This window comes from Bos grunniens, chromosome 4 (genome assembly GCF_055505025.1).
Source record: "Bos grunniens cultivar Pamir isolate PY7600 chromosome 4, Bosgru_T2T1.0, whole genome shotgun sequence".
In the NCBI taxonomy this organism is placed as follows: Eukaryota; Metazoa; Chordata; class Mammalia; order Artiodactyla; family Bovidae; genus Bos; species Bos grunniens.
Window position 1 is genome coordinate 112,912,854 of NC_141168.1, and position 18,560 is coordinate 112,931,413.

The following is an 18,560-nucleotide window of genomic DNA, read 5'->3' on the forward strand; positions in this document are numbered from 1 at the left end:
CAGTGTTGTGGTAGTGTTAGGTGTACAGAAAGTGATTCAGTTGTGTGTATGTATAGTAGTAGTCACTCAGTTGTGTCCTACTCTTTGTGATCCTACGGACTGTAACCCACCAGGTTCCCTTGTTCAAGGGATTCTCTGGGCAAGAATACTGGAGTGGGTAGTCATTCCCTTCTCCAGGGGATCTTCCCAATCCAGGGATTGAACCTGGGTCTCCTGCATTGCAGGCAAATTCTTTACTGTTTGAGCCACCAGGGAAGCTGTGTGTGTGTGTGTGTATACACACACATACATATATGTATATATATATGTGTATGTATGTATATATGTGCTGTGCTGTGCCTAGTTGCTTAGTCATGTCTGACTCTTAGCAACCCCATGGACTGCAGCCCACCAGGCTCTTCTGTCCACAGGGATTCTCCAGGCAAAAATACTGGAGTGGGTTGCCATGCCCTCCTCCAGGGGATCTTCCCAACACAGGGATCCAACCGAAGTCTCTTGCATTGCAGGCGGATTCTTTACTGTCTGAGCCACCAGGGAAACCCATGAATATTGGAGTATTCATGAATACTGGAATATTGGATCCTTCTCCAGGGGATCTTCCTGACCCGTGAATCAAACCAGGGTCTCCTACATTGCAGGCAGATTCTTTACCAGCTGAGCTACCAGGGAAGCCCATATAATACATATATATGTGTGTTCATGTGAATATGTATATATTCTTTTCCAGATCCTTTTCCCTTATAGGTTATTACAAGATATTCAGTATAGTTCCCTGTGCTATACGGTAGATCTCTGTTGGTTATCTGGTTCTTTTATAGTAGTGTGTATGTAAGTTCATTCCAAACTCCTAGTTTATCCCTCCCTCCTTCCCTGTTGGGTAACCATAGCTCTGTTTCCTATGTCTGTGAGTCTGTTTCTCTTTTGTAAATAAGGTCATCTGTCTCATATTTTAGATAGAATGTATGAGCAATTTTTATGATGTCTTTCTTTTTTTCTGCCTTTCTTCACTTAGTATGATCATCTCTGTGTCCATCCATGTTGCTGCAAATGGCATTATTTCTTTCTTTATTATGGCTGAGTAATATTCCATTGTATATATGTACCACATTGTCCTTATCCATTCCTCTGCTGATGGACATTTAGGTTGCTTCCATGACCTGGCTACTGTAAAGTGTTGCAGTGAACATGTATCTTTTCAAATTATGTTTTTCTCCAGCTACGTGCCTAGGAATGGGATTGCTGGGTCATGTGGTAGCTCTATTTTTAGTTTTGTAAGGAACCTCCATACTCTTCTTCATAGAGAATGCTCTACATTCCTACCAACAGTGTAGGAGGGTTCCCTTTTCTCCATACCCTCTGCAGCATTTATCGTTCATGGACTTTGATGACAGCCACAGCCCTTCGGTCTGAACAGTGAGGCAGCGCGTCGGCGTCCAGCACTAACCAATTACTGACTTCAAGCCAGTTTATAGGACAAACCTGTTTAGGTATTAAGAGGTCCCAGAGCCTGTGGAGAAGACTCTGTGGTGGGGATTGTCACACGTGGGCCCACCCACTCTGAATCCGCGGTGCGGCTCACGAGTTTGTGGCCTGATTCTTCCTGAGTTTCTCAGATGCTGGACAGTGCTTCACAAACCACAGTTGAATTGGATGCTCTGTGTGATCGGCCCCACCACGCTCTGCCCATTCCTTCCTGGCGGCTTGGCCAGGACCGAGGTGCCCTGAGGTTCAGACTGGTTTTACTCACCTTTGTGTCCTGTGGGCAGGACCAGGTGGCCTTAGAGTTCTGTCCCTTAACTGAACGACCAAGTAAAATATGGTGGCTGTTTGGTGAATATTGTCATAATGACCCAGTTGGGTAATTGAGGCAGAAGAGGTACAATGTGGAAGGGAACATAAAATAACGTGAAGCTCTTTTCCATTTTCAAAAAGGTGTTTCTGCATCTTTTGCAAGATTCCAAGAAGCAACCTGATACTGCCCTGAGCTTGGAGTCGGCACCCCCAGAGCCTGGTCCTGGTCACCGTAAGTCAGGGGACTTCTTTGCATTTCCACTGGGTGAGGGGGTGGGGGTGTGTGAGGTGAGGCCCCCACCCTTACCGCCACCTTGTTTTAACAAAGTAAGTCAGGAAGAGAAAGACCAATACTGTATATTAACGTGTATATATGGTATCTGGTACCAACAGTCCTATGTTCAGGGCAGCAATGGTGACGCAGATGTAAAGAACAGACTTTTGGACTCAATGGGAGAAGGAGAGGGCGGGATGATTTGAGAGAATAGCATTGGAACATGTGTTACCATACGTAAAATCGACAGTCAGTGCAAGCTTGATGTATGATGCAGGGCACCAGAAGCCGGTGTCTGTGATAACCTGGAAGGATGAGCTGGGGAGGGAGGTGGGAGGGGGGTTCAGGAGAGAGGGTTCACGTGTATGCCTGTGGCTGATTCGTATTGATCTATGGCAAAATCCTTCACAATATTGTAAAGTAATTGTCTTCCCATTAAAATAAATAAATTAAAAAAAAGTTGGAGAGGAAGAGATTAAGCACAGTGAGGGGTGTAATTGAATGGAGGCAGAAAGCTTAGTGTTTTTCTTTGACTTGAATCAAACATCTGTGTGTTTGTGGGACAGCTTTACATTTCTTCAGAACTTAATTTATCATAGAAGCAATGTCTTAGTGTAGAAAACGAGGGTAACAGAATCAGTCCATTTTGTTTTCCTGCCTCACGAACAGGCCAGTCCAGTATCATTCTCGATGGGCACCTTATGTGCAGGGACTTGGCCAGGACGGGTTTACATGCAGAAAAATCCAAATGTGAGTCTTGCTCCCTGGAGCCTCTGTCCTCTTGGGACTGAAGTGTGTTCTTAAGTTTCATGTGCAGATCTCCATGCACAGGCGTCGGCCATGGAGCAGAACCCTGGTGTGTGACTAGGCCTCAGTGAAGCCAGTTCCTACCCGACCTGTGGGCAGTGACCCAGAAAGGAGGACAGAGCTGGGCTGAAGAGGCCTGGAGGAGGACAGACCTCAGAGGCTTCCTCAGAGACTCCAGGCACATAGAGGGCAAATAAGTGACCAGAACTAAGTACTTCCGGATGTTGACGACAGATGTTTGGTAGACTGCATTCTCACAAGCAGTGTATGAGTTTCCATCGGCCCTGCTTCCTTTTCAGCTCTTGGTACTGTCAGGCTTAAAAATTATCTATTTTAGGCATCGTAATTGGTTTGTAGGGATCTCTCATTGTGGTTTTAATTTGCTTTTCCCTAATGATTAATGATGTCGGGTGTATCTTATTCTAACAGCTCTATTGAGATAATAATTTTACACGCCACACAGTTTGTCCATTTAACACAGTTCAGCAGTTTGTGGTTTATTCAGAGTTGTGTATCCCTTGCCCCCCTCAAGTTCGGAGCAAGTTGCACTACCACAGGTAAACTCTCCTCAGGTTACCTGTCACCTCCCCTAAGCCCCGTGTGCTCCAGTCATAGGTCAGCTGTACTCTGCTGTCTGTCTCTGCGTGCCTGTCTGCTCTGGACATTCGTACAAGTGGAGCCCACGGCACGTGGGTGTCTGTGTCTGGCGTCCTTTACTCGGCCTGATGTTTCCCAGTGATCACGTGCTGGTCTGTCAGTGCTTCATCCTTTGGTGGCCAGACCATGTTCATTGTCCAGGTGCACCAAAATTGGTTTGCTCTTTCACCAGCTAATGATCTTTCGGGTTGCTTCTAATTTGGGGCTATTACGAAGCTGCTGCCATGAGTTATCTGTGGACGTACGTTCTCTCCTGGGCGTGCATCTAGGAGTGAGATCACTGGTTAACCATGTGAGGACCTGCCGGACTATGATCTTCCTCCAGTTTCCAGCAACAGGTACCTCACTTCCTCTTGAGCCTCCTCGGTGGCATCTGTAAAGTTCAGGTTTCAGACTGTCTAAAGAAGTTTAAGCTGACTTCACTCAGTATAATAATCTCTAGGTCCATCCGTGTTGATGCAAATGGCATTATTTCATTCTTTTTAGTGGTTGAGTAATATTCCATTGTGTGTAAATGCCACATCTTCTTGACCATTCATCTGTCAGTGGACATTTAGGTTGTTTCCATGCCTTGGCTATTGTGAATAGGGCTGCAGTGAACACAGGGGTGTATGTATCTTTTTGAGCTATAGTTTTGTTCAAAATATGCTCAGAAGTGGGATTGGTGGATCGTATGGTAGCTCTGTTTTTAGTTTTAAAAGGAACCACTGTACTCTTCTCCATAGCATCTGCACCAGTTTACATTCCCATCAGCAGTGTAAGAGGGTTCCCTTTTCAACACAGTCTCTACAGTATTTATTATTTGTAGATTTTTTTTTTTTTGATGATGGCCTTTCTTTTTACTGTGAGGTGATACCTCATTGTAGTTTCGATTTATATTTCTCCAATAATTAATGATATTTAGCATCTTTCATGAATTGGAGAAGGAAATAGCAACCCACTCCAGTGTTCTTGCCTGGAGAATCCCAGGGATGGGGGAGCCTGGTGGGCTGCAGTCCATGGGGTCACACAGAGTCGGACACGACTGAAGTGACTTAGCAGCAGAAGCAGCAGCATCTTTTCATGTACTCTTGGCTATTTGTATGTCTTCCTTTGGAGAAATGTCTTCTTAGATCTGCCCATTTTTTTGATTGGATTGTTTTTTTTGATATTGAGTTGCATGAGCTGTTTATAAATTTGGGGGACTAATCCCTTGTCACTCACATCTTTTGCAAATATTTTCTCCCATTCTATGGTTGTTTTTTTGCTTCTCTTATGGTTTTCTTTGCTGTGGAAAAGCTTTTAAGATTAATTAGGTCCCACTGATTATTTCTGTTTTTATTTCCATTATTCTAGGAGATGCCTTGGAAAAAATATTGCTGCAATTTGTGTCAAAGTGTGTTCTGCCTATGTTTCCTCTAAGAGTTTTATAGTATCCATTTTGAGTTTATTTTTGTGAATGGTGTTAAAAAATGTGCTGCTTTCATTTTTTACATGTTTTCCCGATACGATTTATTGAAGATATTGTCTTTCCTCCATTGTATAGTCTTGCCTTCTTGGTCATAGATATGTGACCGTAGGCATGTGGGTTTATTTCTCGGTTTGCTGACCTATTCCATTGATCTGTATTTCTGTTTTTGTGCCTGGGCCATACTGTGTTGATGACTGCAGCTTTATAGTATAGTTTGAAGTCAGGGAGCCCGGTTCCTCCAATTCTGTTTATCTTTGTCAAGATTGCTTTGGCTGTTCAGCATCTTTTATGTCTCCATACAGATTTTTAAGATTTTTTGTTTTAGCTTTATGAAAAATGCCATTGGTAGTTTGATAGGGATTGTACTGAATCTGTAAATTGTGTTGGTTAGTATAGGCATTTTGATAATATTCATTATTCCAATCCAAGAACATCGTATATCTTTCCATTTGTTTGTGTTATCTTTGATTTCTTTCATCAGTACCTTATAGTTTTCGAATACAAGTCTTTTGCTCCTTAGGTAAGTTTATTCATAGGTATTTAATTCTTTTTGAGATAATGGTAATGGGGATTGCTTCCTTGAGTTCCGTTTCTGAATTTTTGTTTTTAGCATCAAAATGCAGCAAAATTCTGTGTATTAACTTTGTATCCTGAAACATCACCAGATTCATTGATTAACTCTAGTAGTTTTCTGGTAGTATCCCTAGGATTTTCTATCTATAGTATTATGTCATTTGGAGACAGTGACAGTTTTACTTCTTTTCCAATTTGGATTGGAATTTGAATTCCTCTTTTTCCCTTTTGTTCACTGATTGCTATGGCAAGGAATTCCAAAACTGTATTGAATAATAGAGGTGAGAGTGGACATCCTTGTCTTGTTCCTAATCTTAGAAGAAATTCAGTTTTTCACCATTGAGAATAATGTTTGCTCTGAGTTTGTCATATATGGCCTTTATTATGTTGAGGTAAGTTCCCTCATGGTCAACAAAAGAGTCCGAAATGCAGTACTTGGATGCAGTCTCAAAAAGGACAGAATGATCTCTGTTTATTTCCAAGGCAAACCATTCAATATCATAGTAATCCAAGTCTATACCCCAACCAGTAACTCCGAAGAAGCTGAAGATGAACGGTTCTGTGAAGACCTACAAGACCTTTTAGAACTAACACCCCCAAAAGATGTCCTTTTCATTATAGGGGACTGGAATGCAAAAGTAGGAAGTCAAGAAACACCTGGGGTAACAGGCAAATTTGGACTTGGAATACAGAATGAAGCAGGGCAAAGGCTAATCGAGTTTTGCCAAGAGAACACACTGGTCATAGCAAACACCCTCTTCCAACAACACAAGAGAAGGCTCTACACATGGACATCACCAGATGGTCAACACCAAAATCAGATTGATTATATTCTTTGCAGCCAAAGATGGAGAAGCTCTATACAGTCAGCAAAAACAAGACCAGGAGCTGACTGTGGCTCAGATCATGAACTCCTTATTGCCAAATTCAGACTTAAATTGAAGAAAGTAGGGAAAACCACTAGACCATTCAGGTATGACCTAAATCAAATCCCTTATGATTATACAGTGGAAGTGAGAAATAGATTTAAGTGACTAGATCTGATATAGTGCCTGATGAACTATGGATGGAAGTTTGTGACATTGTACAGGAGACAGGGATCAAGACCATCCCTATTGAAAAGAAATGCAAAAAAGCAAAATGGCTGTCTGAGGAGGCCTTACAAATAGCTGTGAAAAGAAGAGAAGCGAAAAGCAAATGAGAAAAGGAAAGATATAAGCATCTGAATGCAGAGTTCCAAAGAATATCAAGGAGAGATAAGAAAGCCTTCCTCAGTGATCAATGCAAAAAATAGAGGAAAACAACAGAATGGGAGAGACTAGAGATCTCTTCAAGAAAATTAGAGATACCAAGGGAACATTTCATGTAAAGGTTGGATAAAGGACAGAAATGGCATGGACCTAACAGAAGCAGAAGATATTAAGAAGAGGTGGCAAGAATATACAGAAGAACTGTACAAAAAAGATCTTCATGACCCAGATAATCATGATGGTGTGATCATTGACCTAGAGCCAGACATCCTGGAATGTGAAGTCAAGTGGGCCTTAGAAAGCATCACTACGAACAAAGCTAGTGGAGGTGATGGAATTCCAGTTGAGCTGTTTCACATCCTGAAAGATGAAGCTGTGAAAGTGCTGCACTCAATATGCCAGCAAATTTGGAAAACTAAGCAGTGGCCACAGGACTGGAAAAGGTCGGTTTTCATTCCAATCCCAAAGAAAGGCAATGCCAAAGAATGTTCAAACTACCATACAATTGCACTCATCTCACAGAGCTAGTAAAGTAATGCTCAAAATTCTCCAAGCCAGGCTTCAGCATTACATGAACCGTGAACTTCCAGATGTTCAAGCTGGTTTTAGAAAAGGCAGAGGACCCAGAGATCAAATTGCCAACATCTGCTGGATCATGGAAAAAGCAAGAGAGTTCCAGAAAAACATCTATGTCTGCTTTATTGACTATGCCAAAGCCTTTGACTGTGTGGATCACAATAAACTGTGGAAAATTCTGAAAGAGATGGGAATACCAGACCACCTGAACTGCCTCTTGAGAAATTTGTATGCAGGTCAGGAAGCAACAGTTAGAACTGGACATGGAACAACAGATTGGTTCCAAATAGGAAAAGGAGTCCATCAAGGCTGTATACTGTCACCCTGCTTATTTAACTTATATGCAGAGTACATCAGGAGAAACGCTGGGCTGGAAGAAGCACAAGCTGGAATTAAGATTGCTGGAGAAATATCAATAACCTCAGATATGCAGATGACACCACCCTTATGGGAGAAAGTGAAGAAGAACTAAAAAGCTTGTTGATGAAAATGAAAGAGGAGAGTGAAAAAGTTGGCTTAAAGCTCAACATTCAGAAAACGAAGATCATGGCATCTGATCCCATTACTTCATGGCAAATAGATGGGGAAACAGTGGAAACAGTGTCAGACTTTATTTTTTTGGGATCCAAAATCACTGCAGATGGTGATTGCAGCCATGAAATTAAAAGACACTTACTCCTTGGAAGGAAAATTATGAACAACCTAGATAGCGTATTCAAAAGCAGAGACATTACTTTACTGAAAAAGTTCCGTCTAGTCAAGGCTATGGTTTTTCCAGTGGTCATGTATGGATGTGAGAGTATAAAGAAAGCTGAGCACCGAAGAATTGATGCTTTTGAACTGTGGTGTTAGAGAAGACTCTTGAGAGTCCCTTGGACTGCAAGGAGATCCAACCAGTCCATTCTAAAGGAGATCAGTCCTGGGTGTTCTTTGGAAGGACTGATGCTGAAGCTGAAACTCCATTACTTTGGCCACCTGATGTGAAGAGCTGACTCATTTGAAAAGACCCTGATGCTGGGAAAGATTGAGGGAAGGAAGAGAAGGGGACGACAGAGGATGAGATGGTTGGATGGCATCACTGACTTGATGGACATGAGGTTGGGTAAACTCCGGGAGTTGTTGATGGACAGGGAGGCCTGGCATGCTGCAGTTCATGGGGTTGCAAAGAGTCTGACATGACTGAGTGGCTGAACTGAACTGAGGTTCCCTTTAGGCTTTACTTTCTGGAGAGATTTTTTAAAAATCATAAATGGGTATTTAATTTTGTCAAAAACTTTTTATGCAACTATTGAGATGATCATATGGTTTTATTCTTCAGTTTGTTAGTGTGGTATATCATACTGATTTGCAGGTGTTGAAAAATCCTTGTATCCCTGGGATAAATCTCACTTAATCATGGTGTATGATCCTTTTAATGTGTTGTTGGATTTGGTTTGCTTGTATTTTGTTAAGGATTTTGCGTCTGTGTCCATCAGTGGTATTGGCCTGTAATTTTCTTCTTTTGTGTTGTCTTTGTCTGATTTTGCTATCAGAGTGATGGTGGTCTTATAGAATGTGGGAGTGTTCCTCCCTCTGCAACTTTTTGGAATTGTTTAAAATGATAGGTGTTAGCTCTTCTCTAAACGTTTGATAGAATTTATGTGTGAAGTCATTTGGTCCTGGGCTTTTGTTTGTTTGGAGTTTTTATTTTTTTATTTTTTTTAAATTTTATTTTATTTTTAAACTTTACAGTATTGTATTGGTTCTGCCATATATCGAAATGAATTCGCCACAGGCATACACGTGTTCCCCATCCTGAACCCTCCTCCCTCCTCCCTCCCCATACCATCCCTCTGGGTCATCCCAGTGCACCAGCCCCAAGCATCCAGTATCGTACATTGAATCTGGACTGGTGACTCATTTCATATATGATATTATACATATTTCAATACCATTCTCCCAAATCATCCCACCCTCTCCCTCTCCCACAGAGTCCAAAAGACTGTTCTATACATCAGTGTCTATTTTGCTGTCTCGTACACAGGGTTATTGTTACCATCTTTCTAAATTCCATATATATGCGTTAGTATACTATATTGGTGTTTTTCTTTCTGGCTTACTTCACTCTGTATAATAGGCTCCAGTGTCATCCACCTCATTAGAACTGATTCAAATGTATTCTTTTTAATGGCTGAGTAATACTCCATTGTGTATATGTACCACAGCTTTCTTATCCATTCATCTGCTGATGGACATCTAGGTTGCTTCCATGTCCTGGCTATTATAAACAGTGCTGCGATGAACATTGGGGTGCATGTGTCTCTTTCCCTTCTGGTTTCCTCAGTGTGTATGCCCAGCAGTGGGATTGCTGGATCATAAGGCAGTTCTATTTCCAGTTTTGTAAGGAATCTCCACACTGTTCTCCATAGTGGCTGTACTAGTTTGCATTCCCACCAACAGTGTAAGAGGGTTCCCTTTTCTCCATACCCTCTCCAGCATTTATTGCTTGTAGACTTTTGGATCGCAGCCATTCTGACTGGCTGTTTGGAGTTTTTAAATCGCAGTTTCAGTTTTATTACTTGTGATTAGTCTGTTCATATTTTCTATTTCTTCCTGGTTCAGTCTTGAGAGATTGTACCTTTCTAAGAATTTGTCTGTTTCTTTCATGTCTGTTTTATTAGCATATAGTTGCTTCCAATAGTTTCTTATGGTCCTTTGTGTTTCTGTGCTGTCTATATAACTTTTTTTTTGGCCATACCACGTGGCACATGGGATCTTAGTTCCCCAACCAGGACTAAACCCCTGTCCGCTGCATTGGAAGTGCAGAGTCGTAGCCGCTGGGCTGCTAGAGAAGCCCCATAACTCCTCCTTTTCTGTTTCTAATTTTGTTGATTTGAGCCCTCTTCCTTTTTTTCTTGATGAGTCTGGCCTAAGGTTTGCCAGTTTTGTTTATCTTTTCGGAGAACTAGCTTTTAGTTTCATTGATCTTTCCTATTGTTTTCTTCATTTCTGTTTCACTTATTTCCATTCTGATCTTTTTGATTTCTTTCCTTCTACTAACTTTAGGTTTTGCTTGTCCTTTTCTTTCTAGTTTCCTTAGGTGTAAGGTTAGGTTGTTTATTTTTGATTTTTCTTGCTTATAAGGTTGTATTGCTATGAGCTTCCTTCTTAGAACTGCTTTCCTGCATCCCATAGGATTTGAATCATTGTGCTTTCATTTTCATTTGTCTCCAGGTCTTCTTTGATTTCCTTTTTTATATTTTTTAGTGATTCATTGGTTGTTTAGTAGCATATTGTTTCACCTCTACATGTTTGTGTTTTTTAATAGATTTTTCTTCCTTGTGGTTGATTTCTAATTTCATAGTGTTGTGGTTGGAAAGGATGCTTGATGATTTCAGTTTTCTTCAATTCACCAAGGCTCGGTTTGTCGCCCAGCATGTGGTTAATCCTGGAGAATGTTCCATGTGCACTTGAGAAGAATGTGTATTCTGCTGCTTTTGGATGGATGTTCTATAAGTATTAATCAAGTCATCTGGTCTAATGTGTCATTTAAGGCCTATGTTTCCTTATTGATTTTCTGAGTGTTCTGTCCATTGATTCAAGTCGGGTGTTAAAGTCCTCCACTATTATTGTGTTATTGTCTATTTCTCCCTTTATACCTGTTAGTATATGTCTTATATATTGAGATGTCCTGTGTTGGGTACATATGTATTTATAATTGTTATAACTTCCTGGATCGATTCATTGATCATTATGTAGTGTCTTTCTTTAGCTCTTGTAACAGTATTTTAGTCTTCTTTGTCTGATATGAGAATTGCTACTACACCTTTCTTTTTTTATTTTTTTTAACTTTACAATATTGTATTTGTTTTGCCATATATCAACATGAATCCACCACGGGTATACACGTGTTCCCCATCCTGAACCCTCCTCCCTCCTCCCTCCCGCTACCATCTGTCTGGGTCGTCCCAGTGCACCAGCCCTAAGCATCCAGTATCGTGCATCGAACCTGGACTGGCGACTCATTTCATATATGATATTATACATGTTTCAATACCATTCTCCCAAATCATCCCACCCTCTCCCTCTCCCACAGAGTCCAAAAGACTGTTCTATACATCAGTGTCTCTTTTGCTGTCTCGTATACAGGGTTATTGTTACCATCTTTCTAAATTCCATATATATGCGTTAGTATACTATATTGGTGTTTTTCTTTCTGGCTTACTTCACTCTGTATAATAGGCTCCAGTTTCATCCACCTCATTAGAACTGATTCAAATGTATTCTTTTTAATGGCTGAATAATACTCCATTGTGTATATGTACCACAGCTTTCTTATCCATTCATCTGCTGATGGACATCTAGGTTGCTTCCATGTCCTGGCTATTATAAACAGTGCTGCGATGAACATTGGGGTGCATGTGTCTCTTTCCCTTCTGGTTTCCTCAGTGTGTATGCCCAGCAGTGGGATTGCTGGATCATAAGGCAGTTCTATTTCCAGTTTTGTAAGGAATCTCCACACTGTTCTCCATAGTGGCTGTACTAGTTTGCATTCCCACCAACAGTGTAAGAGGGTTCCCTTTTCTCCATACCCTCTCCAGCATTTATTGCTTGTAGACTTTTGGATGGCAGCCATTCTGACTGGTGTGAAATGGTACCTCATAGTGATTTTGATTTGCATTTCTCTGATAATGAGTGATGTTGAGCATCTTTTCATGTGTTTGTTAGCCATCTGTACGTCTTCTTTGGAGAAATGTCTATTTAGTTCTTTGGCCCATTTTTTTATTGGGTCATTTATTTTTCTGGAATTGAGCTGCAGGAGCTGCTTGTATATTTTTGAGATTAGTTGTTTGTCAGTTGCTTCATTTGCTATTATTTTATCCCATTCTGAAGGCTTTTTCACCTTGCTTATAGTTTCCTTTGTTGTGCAGAAGCTTTTAAGTTTAATTAGGTCCCATTTGTCTATTTTTGCTTTTATTTCCAATATTCTGGGAGGTGGGTCATAGAGGATCCTGCTGTGATGTATGTCGGAGAGTGTTTTGCCTATGTTCTCCTCTAGGAGTTTTATAGTTTCTGGTCTTACGTTTAGATCTTTAACCCATTTTGAGTTTATTTTTGTGTATGGTGTTAGAAAAGTCTGTACGTGTCCCTAGATCTGAAGTGGGTTTCTTATAGACAGCATATATATGGGTCTTGTTTTTGTATCCATTCAATCAGTCTATGTCCTTTGGTCGTAGCATTTAATTCATTTACATTTAAGGTAATTATCAATATGTATGTTCTTATTGACATTTTGTTAATTGTTTTGGGTTTATTTTTGTAGGTGTTTTTTCTTCCCTTTCTCTTTTGTTCTCTTGTGATTTGATGCCTAATTTTAGTGTTGTGTTTGGATTGCTTTGGTGTGTGTTTGTGTGTGTGTGCATGTATAATGGAGATTTTCAGTTTGCAGTTGCTATAAGGTTTTGATATAGCAGGCTATATATACATACACACATACATATACACACACACACACACACACACACAAGATTGCTTGAAGTTACTGATCTTTTAGTTTCAAATGCATTTCCAATATCCTACATTTGTAGTCTCTTCTTACAATTGCTGGTTTTACATCATATTTGTGTGCAAAATATTCACTTATCTCCCAGTCTCTGAGGTCAGAAGTCTGGAGTCTCCCAAGGCTGAAATAGAGGTGCCATCTGCTCTACATTCTTATTTAGAATCCTCCTTATCTGGATCCTCTACCAGATTTTCTCAGCTTGTGGGTAGAATTTAGGTCCTTGTGCTCATAGAAGGCAATGGCAACCCACTCTAGTACTCTTGCCTGGAAAATCCCATGGATGGAGGAGCCTGGTAGGCTGTAGTCCATGGGGTCACTAAGAGTTGGGCATGACTGAGCGACTTCACTTTCACTTTTCACTTTCATGCATTGGAGAAGAAAATGGCAACCCACTCCAGCGTTCTTGCCTGGAGAATCCCAGGGACAGAGGAGCCTAGTGGGCTGCTCTATGGGGTTGCACAGAGTCGGACACGACTGAAGCAACTTAGCAGCAGCAGCAGCTCATAGAACTGGGCTCTACCATGGTTGGCCAGCAGTGAATGGATTTGCTCTCAGATCCTATAAGTCACCCTCAGGTCTTAGCCATGTGGCTCTCACACAAGAGGATGCATTTCTTCTTCAGACTGAACAGGAGAAAGTCCCTGTTTTGGTTTTTTTAAAGGCAATCTTAATTAAATATGTAAGTTTTTACTTCTGCTGTTGTGTAGCCTAAGTGTAGGAGTGACAGCTGTTAGATTCAAGGTCTTCCCCTATAGTCAAAGGAAAAGGCCTGTAACCCTTTATGAAGGGTCAGCCTTTGGGTTCCTTCAGACTTATATTATTGTAACTGCCGAGCTTATTTCCATGTTACTAATTAATTTGGGCCCCTCTTCATATTTACAGTGATTTGAATTTGTTTCAAAATCCTGTAATTGTTTACTTTTCCCATGAATCATTAATTTTTAAAAGTAGTGTTTTATGTGTGTTTTTACTAACAGAAACTGGGTGTATCTGACCATAAAGGGCACAGTTCTCAGGCACACAGTTGGGTGAACTTCCCATGGTGCACCTGTGCAGCCATCACCCAGGCTGGCTTGGCTGGCCCTCATGTTCTCACCCAGTCAGACCTTTCCTCTGACAGTAGCGCTCTAACTTTCAGTAGTTTTGCCTGTTTTCTTAACTTCATATGAGTGGAATAATACAATATGCACAAAATTGTGTGGGTTTTTTTCCTATGTTTTATCTCTGAGATTCATCTGTGTTACTGCTTGTGTAACTTCTGTGTTAATATTCCGCTGTAGATGTCATAACTTGTCTCTGTTTTATATAAAATTTTTATTTTAACTGAACAGAGGCATTATTTTTTCTTTTCAGTACTAGAATGTTGCCTAAGGGGTTAATTTTTGAGTCTTCAGTTTTTTATGTCATGTTAGTTAAATGACTTTTATATATATGCACAAATTTAAAGAAAATATGATTATGCTCTCATAAACATTTTGTCATTGTTGAGAATTTAAGATATTTACATTGAAAATGTATTGCCTACATATATATCCTCTTCATTCTGGCTATATGTCTCTTTTGAAAAATGATAATTCCATGTTCTGAATTTGGGGAACATTATGAAAATCCATGTAAATATGTTAGAAATAGACATACAAAAAAGCTAACATTACTTGAAAAAGAGGTATGTTTTAAATTTTAAAGAGAATCCCGAGGAAAGAAAAATTATAGTGTTTTCCATTACTGTTGTAAAATATGATATAAAAATGTAATCTCATTTATCATTGAAATTACAAATTATGGAACTGGAAAATACATCATTTGAAAATCTATTTAAGTATTTCATTACTAAAAAAGAAATGAGTCCAAGAAACATTAAAACAAATTTGGTACCAGATTGCCTACATTTACCAATTTTATCATATTCTGCAAAATCCTCCTGTTCAGCTCAGCATGAGGCCTGTACCTAAGTAAAATTTATGCTACTTCCTGGAAGTAATTTTATCAGAAAGTTAGATCAGGATTTCGGAGACTGTGTGTTTTCATGTCTTCTGGGTAAAATGCTTTAGTGACTATGTTTGTCTATTTTTGTTTGCGTGATCCCCATTAGGGAAACATGATTTCTAGAGTAACCACTTACAGAAAGGTTCCTCTTCCAACGAATGCCCTGGAAACTTACTGTTTGTCATGTTTTCCTATACCGGGGGCACCCCCTACCCCTGCAGATACCCCTTCTCTCTACACACCCCGTGTCTTCAGAAACAGCCTGCCAGTAAGTCAGTTCTTATTTCTCTGAGAGACTGATGAAGGCAGAATAAAATATAGAATATAGACTTAATCCTTGGAGCCCCAGTGCTCCACAGAGATGAGCTGTGGAGTCTAGTCCTGTGTGGTGAGGCAGGCGTGGGAACTGCCCCCACATAGAGGCACCCAGAGGGCGTCAGACCTGTGACACACACACTGTGTGTGTGTTCTCACTACACACCCGCAGCCAGCCTAGAGGCAGGCCTTCCCACCTGTCTGGGTGAGGAGGCTGAGATTAAGTTATCCTGTCTGTCTGCCCACCCTTAGCAGGTCCAGCAGGAAACGCCCATCCAGGTGCACTACCTGCTGTTTCGGTCTCGTTGGATCCTTTATTTTTTGCAAAGGCTTTTCCAAGATCTAATATACTTGGGTTTATTATAATACTTGATGTATACCTAGAGAACTGGATTCACTGGTTGACTTACTGAAAAATTTACTGAGCACACATCAAAATGTTGACCCAGAGAATTTGTTGAGATATTGAGCACTGAACGTCACCCCCAGATTCCCAGTTTAGTTGTTTAGGATGGGGGCCAAGGACCTGCATATCTGATGAGCTCCCAGGCATTGCTGCTGCTCCAGGCCCCACACCTTGAATCCACTGGTTGGGTGGAATAGTTGGGCAGTTCTACTTAGAATCACAAGTTTCAAGTCTGTTGGCTCTTTCTGCTGCTTTCTAGCAGGGCATTGGTGTTGCGGACTGAATGATGAATGATGAAAGAAAGTGAAAGTGTTAGTTGCTCAGTTGTGTCCAACTCTTTGTGACTCTATGGACTGTAGCCCACCAGGCTCCTCTGTCCATGGGATTCTCCAGGCAAGAATCCTGGAGTGGGTTGCCATTTCCTCCTCCAGGGGATCTTCCTGACCCAAGGACTGAACCCAGGTCTCCCACATTGCAGGCATACTCTTTATTGTCTGAGGCACAGGGACTAAATGGTGTCTGTTCAAGTACTGGTCCCACCACCTCAGCAGGTGAGTGTGTTTGGAGGCAGGGTCTTTAAAAAATCATTTTTTTTAATGCAATCTTTTAAAAAATTTATTTATTTTAATTGGAGGCTAATTACAATATTATATTGGTATTGCCATACATTGACATGAAACCGCCGTGGGTGTACATGTGTTCCCCATCCTGAACCCTCCTCCTACCTCCCTCCACATCAAATCCCTCTGGGTCATCCCGGTGCACCAGCCCCGAGCACCCTATATCATATATCAGACCTGGACTGGTGATCCATTTCACATATGATAATATACATGTTTCAGTGCCATTCTCCCAAGTCATCCCACCTTTGCCTTCTCCCACAGAGTCCAAAAGACTGTTCTATACATCTATACATCTGTCTCTTTTGCTGTCTTGCATATAGGGTCATCATTACCATCTTTCTAAATTCCATATATATGCGTTAGTATACTGTATTGGTGTTTTTCTTTCTGACTTACTTCACTCTGTATAATAGGCTCCAGTTTCATCCACCTCATTAGAACTGATTCAAGTGTATTCTTTTTAATGGCTGAGTAATATTCCATCGCGACCCAGATAATCACAATGGTGTGATCACTGACCTAGAGCCAGACATCTTGGAATGTGAAGTCAAGTGGGCCTTAGAAAGCATCACTACGAACAAAGCTAGTGGAAGTGATGGAATTCCAGTTGAGCTATTTCAAATCCTGAAAGATGAAGCTGTGAAAGTGCTGCACTCAATATGCCAGCACATTTCGAAAACTCAGCAGTGACCACAGGACTGGAAAAGGTCAGTTTTCATTCCAATCCCAAAGAAAGGCAATGCCAAAGAATGCTGAAACTACCGCATAATTGCACTCATCTCACACGCTACTAAAGTCATGCTCAAAATTCTCCAGGCCAGGCTTCAGCAATACGTGAACCGTGAACTTCCTGATGTTCAAGCTGGTTTTAGAAAAGGCAGAGGAACCAGAGAGCAAATTGCCAACATCCGCTGGATCATGGAAAAAGCAAGAGAGTTCCAGAAAAACATCTATGTCTGCTTTATTGACTATGCCAAAGCCTTTGACTGTGTGGATCACAATAAACTGTGGAAAATTCTGAAAGAGATGGGAATACCAGACCACCTGACCTGCCTCTTGAGAAATCTGTATGCAAGTCAGGAAGCAACAGTTAGAACTGGACATGGAACAACAGACTGGTTCCAAATAGGAAAAGGAGTCCATCAAGGCTGTATATTATCACCCTGCTTATTTAACTTATATGCAGAGTACATCATGAGAAACTCTGGACTGGAAGAAACACAAGCTGGAATCAAGATTGCCGGGAGAAATATCAATAACCTCAGATATGCAGATGACACCACCCTTATGGCAGGAAGTGAAAAGGAACTAAAAAGCCTCTTGATGAAAGTGAAAGTGGAGAGTGAAAAAGTTGGCTTAAAGCTCAACATTCAGAAAATGACCATCATGGCATCTGGTCCCATCACTTCATGGCAAATAGATGGGGAAACAGTGGAAACAGTGGCTGACTTTACAGAAAAATAAAATAAAAATGCTGGAGATTTTACTCACTGCAGATGGTGACTGCAGCCATGAAATTAAAAGACTCTTACTCCTTGGAAGGAAAGTTATGACCAACCTAGATAGCATATTCAAAAGCAGAGACATTACTTTGCCAACAAAGGTCCGTCTAGTCAAGGCTATGGTTTTTCCTGTGGTCATGTATGGATGTGAGAGTTGGACTGTGAAGAAGGCTGAGCGCTAAAGAATTGATGCTTTTGAACTGTGGTGTTGGAGAAGACTCTTGAGAGTCCCTTGAACTGCAAGGAGATCCAACCCGTCCATTCTGAAGGAGATCAGCCCTGGGATTTCTTTGGAAGGATTGATGCTAAAGCTGAAACTCCAGTACTTTGGCCACCTCATGCGAAGAATTGACTCATTGGAAAGGACTCTGATGCTAGGAGGGATTGGGGGCAGGAGGAGAAGGGGACAACAGAGGATGAGATGGCTGGATGGCATCACTGACTTGATGGACGTGAGTCTCAGTGAACTCCGGGAGTTGGTGATGGACAGGGAGGCCTGGCGTGCTGTGATTCATTGGGTCACAAAGAGTCAGACACGACTGAGCGACTAAACTGAACTGAATATTCCATTGTGTGTATGTACCACGGCTTTCTTATCCATTCGTCTGCTGATGGACGTCTAGGTTGCTTCCATGTCCTGGCTATTATAAACAGTGCTGCAATGAACATTGGGGTACACGTGTCTCTTTCATTTCTGGTTTCCTCGGTGTGTATGCCCAGTAGTGGGATTATTGGATCATATGGCAGTTCTATTTCCATTTTTTTAAGGGATCTCCACACTATTCTCCATAGTGTCTGTACCAGTTTG

General features: G+C 41.1%; 1 protein-coding gene across 2 annotated transcripts in view; it reads left to right on the forward strand.

Annotated features, from left to right (window-relative positions):
* ABCA13 (ATP binding cassette subfamily A member 13) overlaps positions 1 to 18,560 on the forward strand; it is a 393,960-nt gene that overhangs the window by 196,477 nt on the left and 178,923 nt on the right. For both annotated transcript variants that reach the window (XR_015163267.1, XM_086398601.1), the window contains exon 42: positions 1,933 to 2,023. Coding sequence is in view for 1 of the 2 variants with exons in the window: in XM_086398601.1 (XP_086254727.1) it covers positions 1,933 to 2,023 (91 nt within the window). In the remaining variant the exon portion in view is untranslated. The remainder of the gene's footprint in view (positions 1 to 1,932; positions 2,024 to 18,560) is intronic.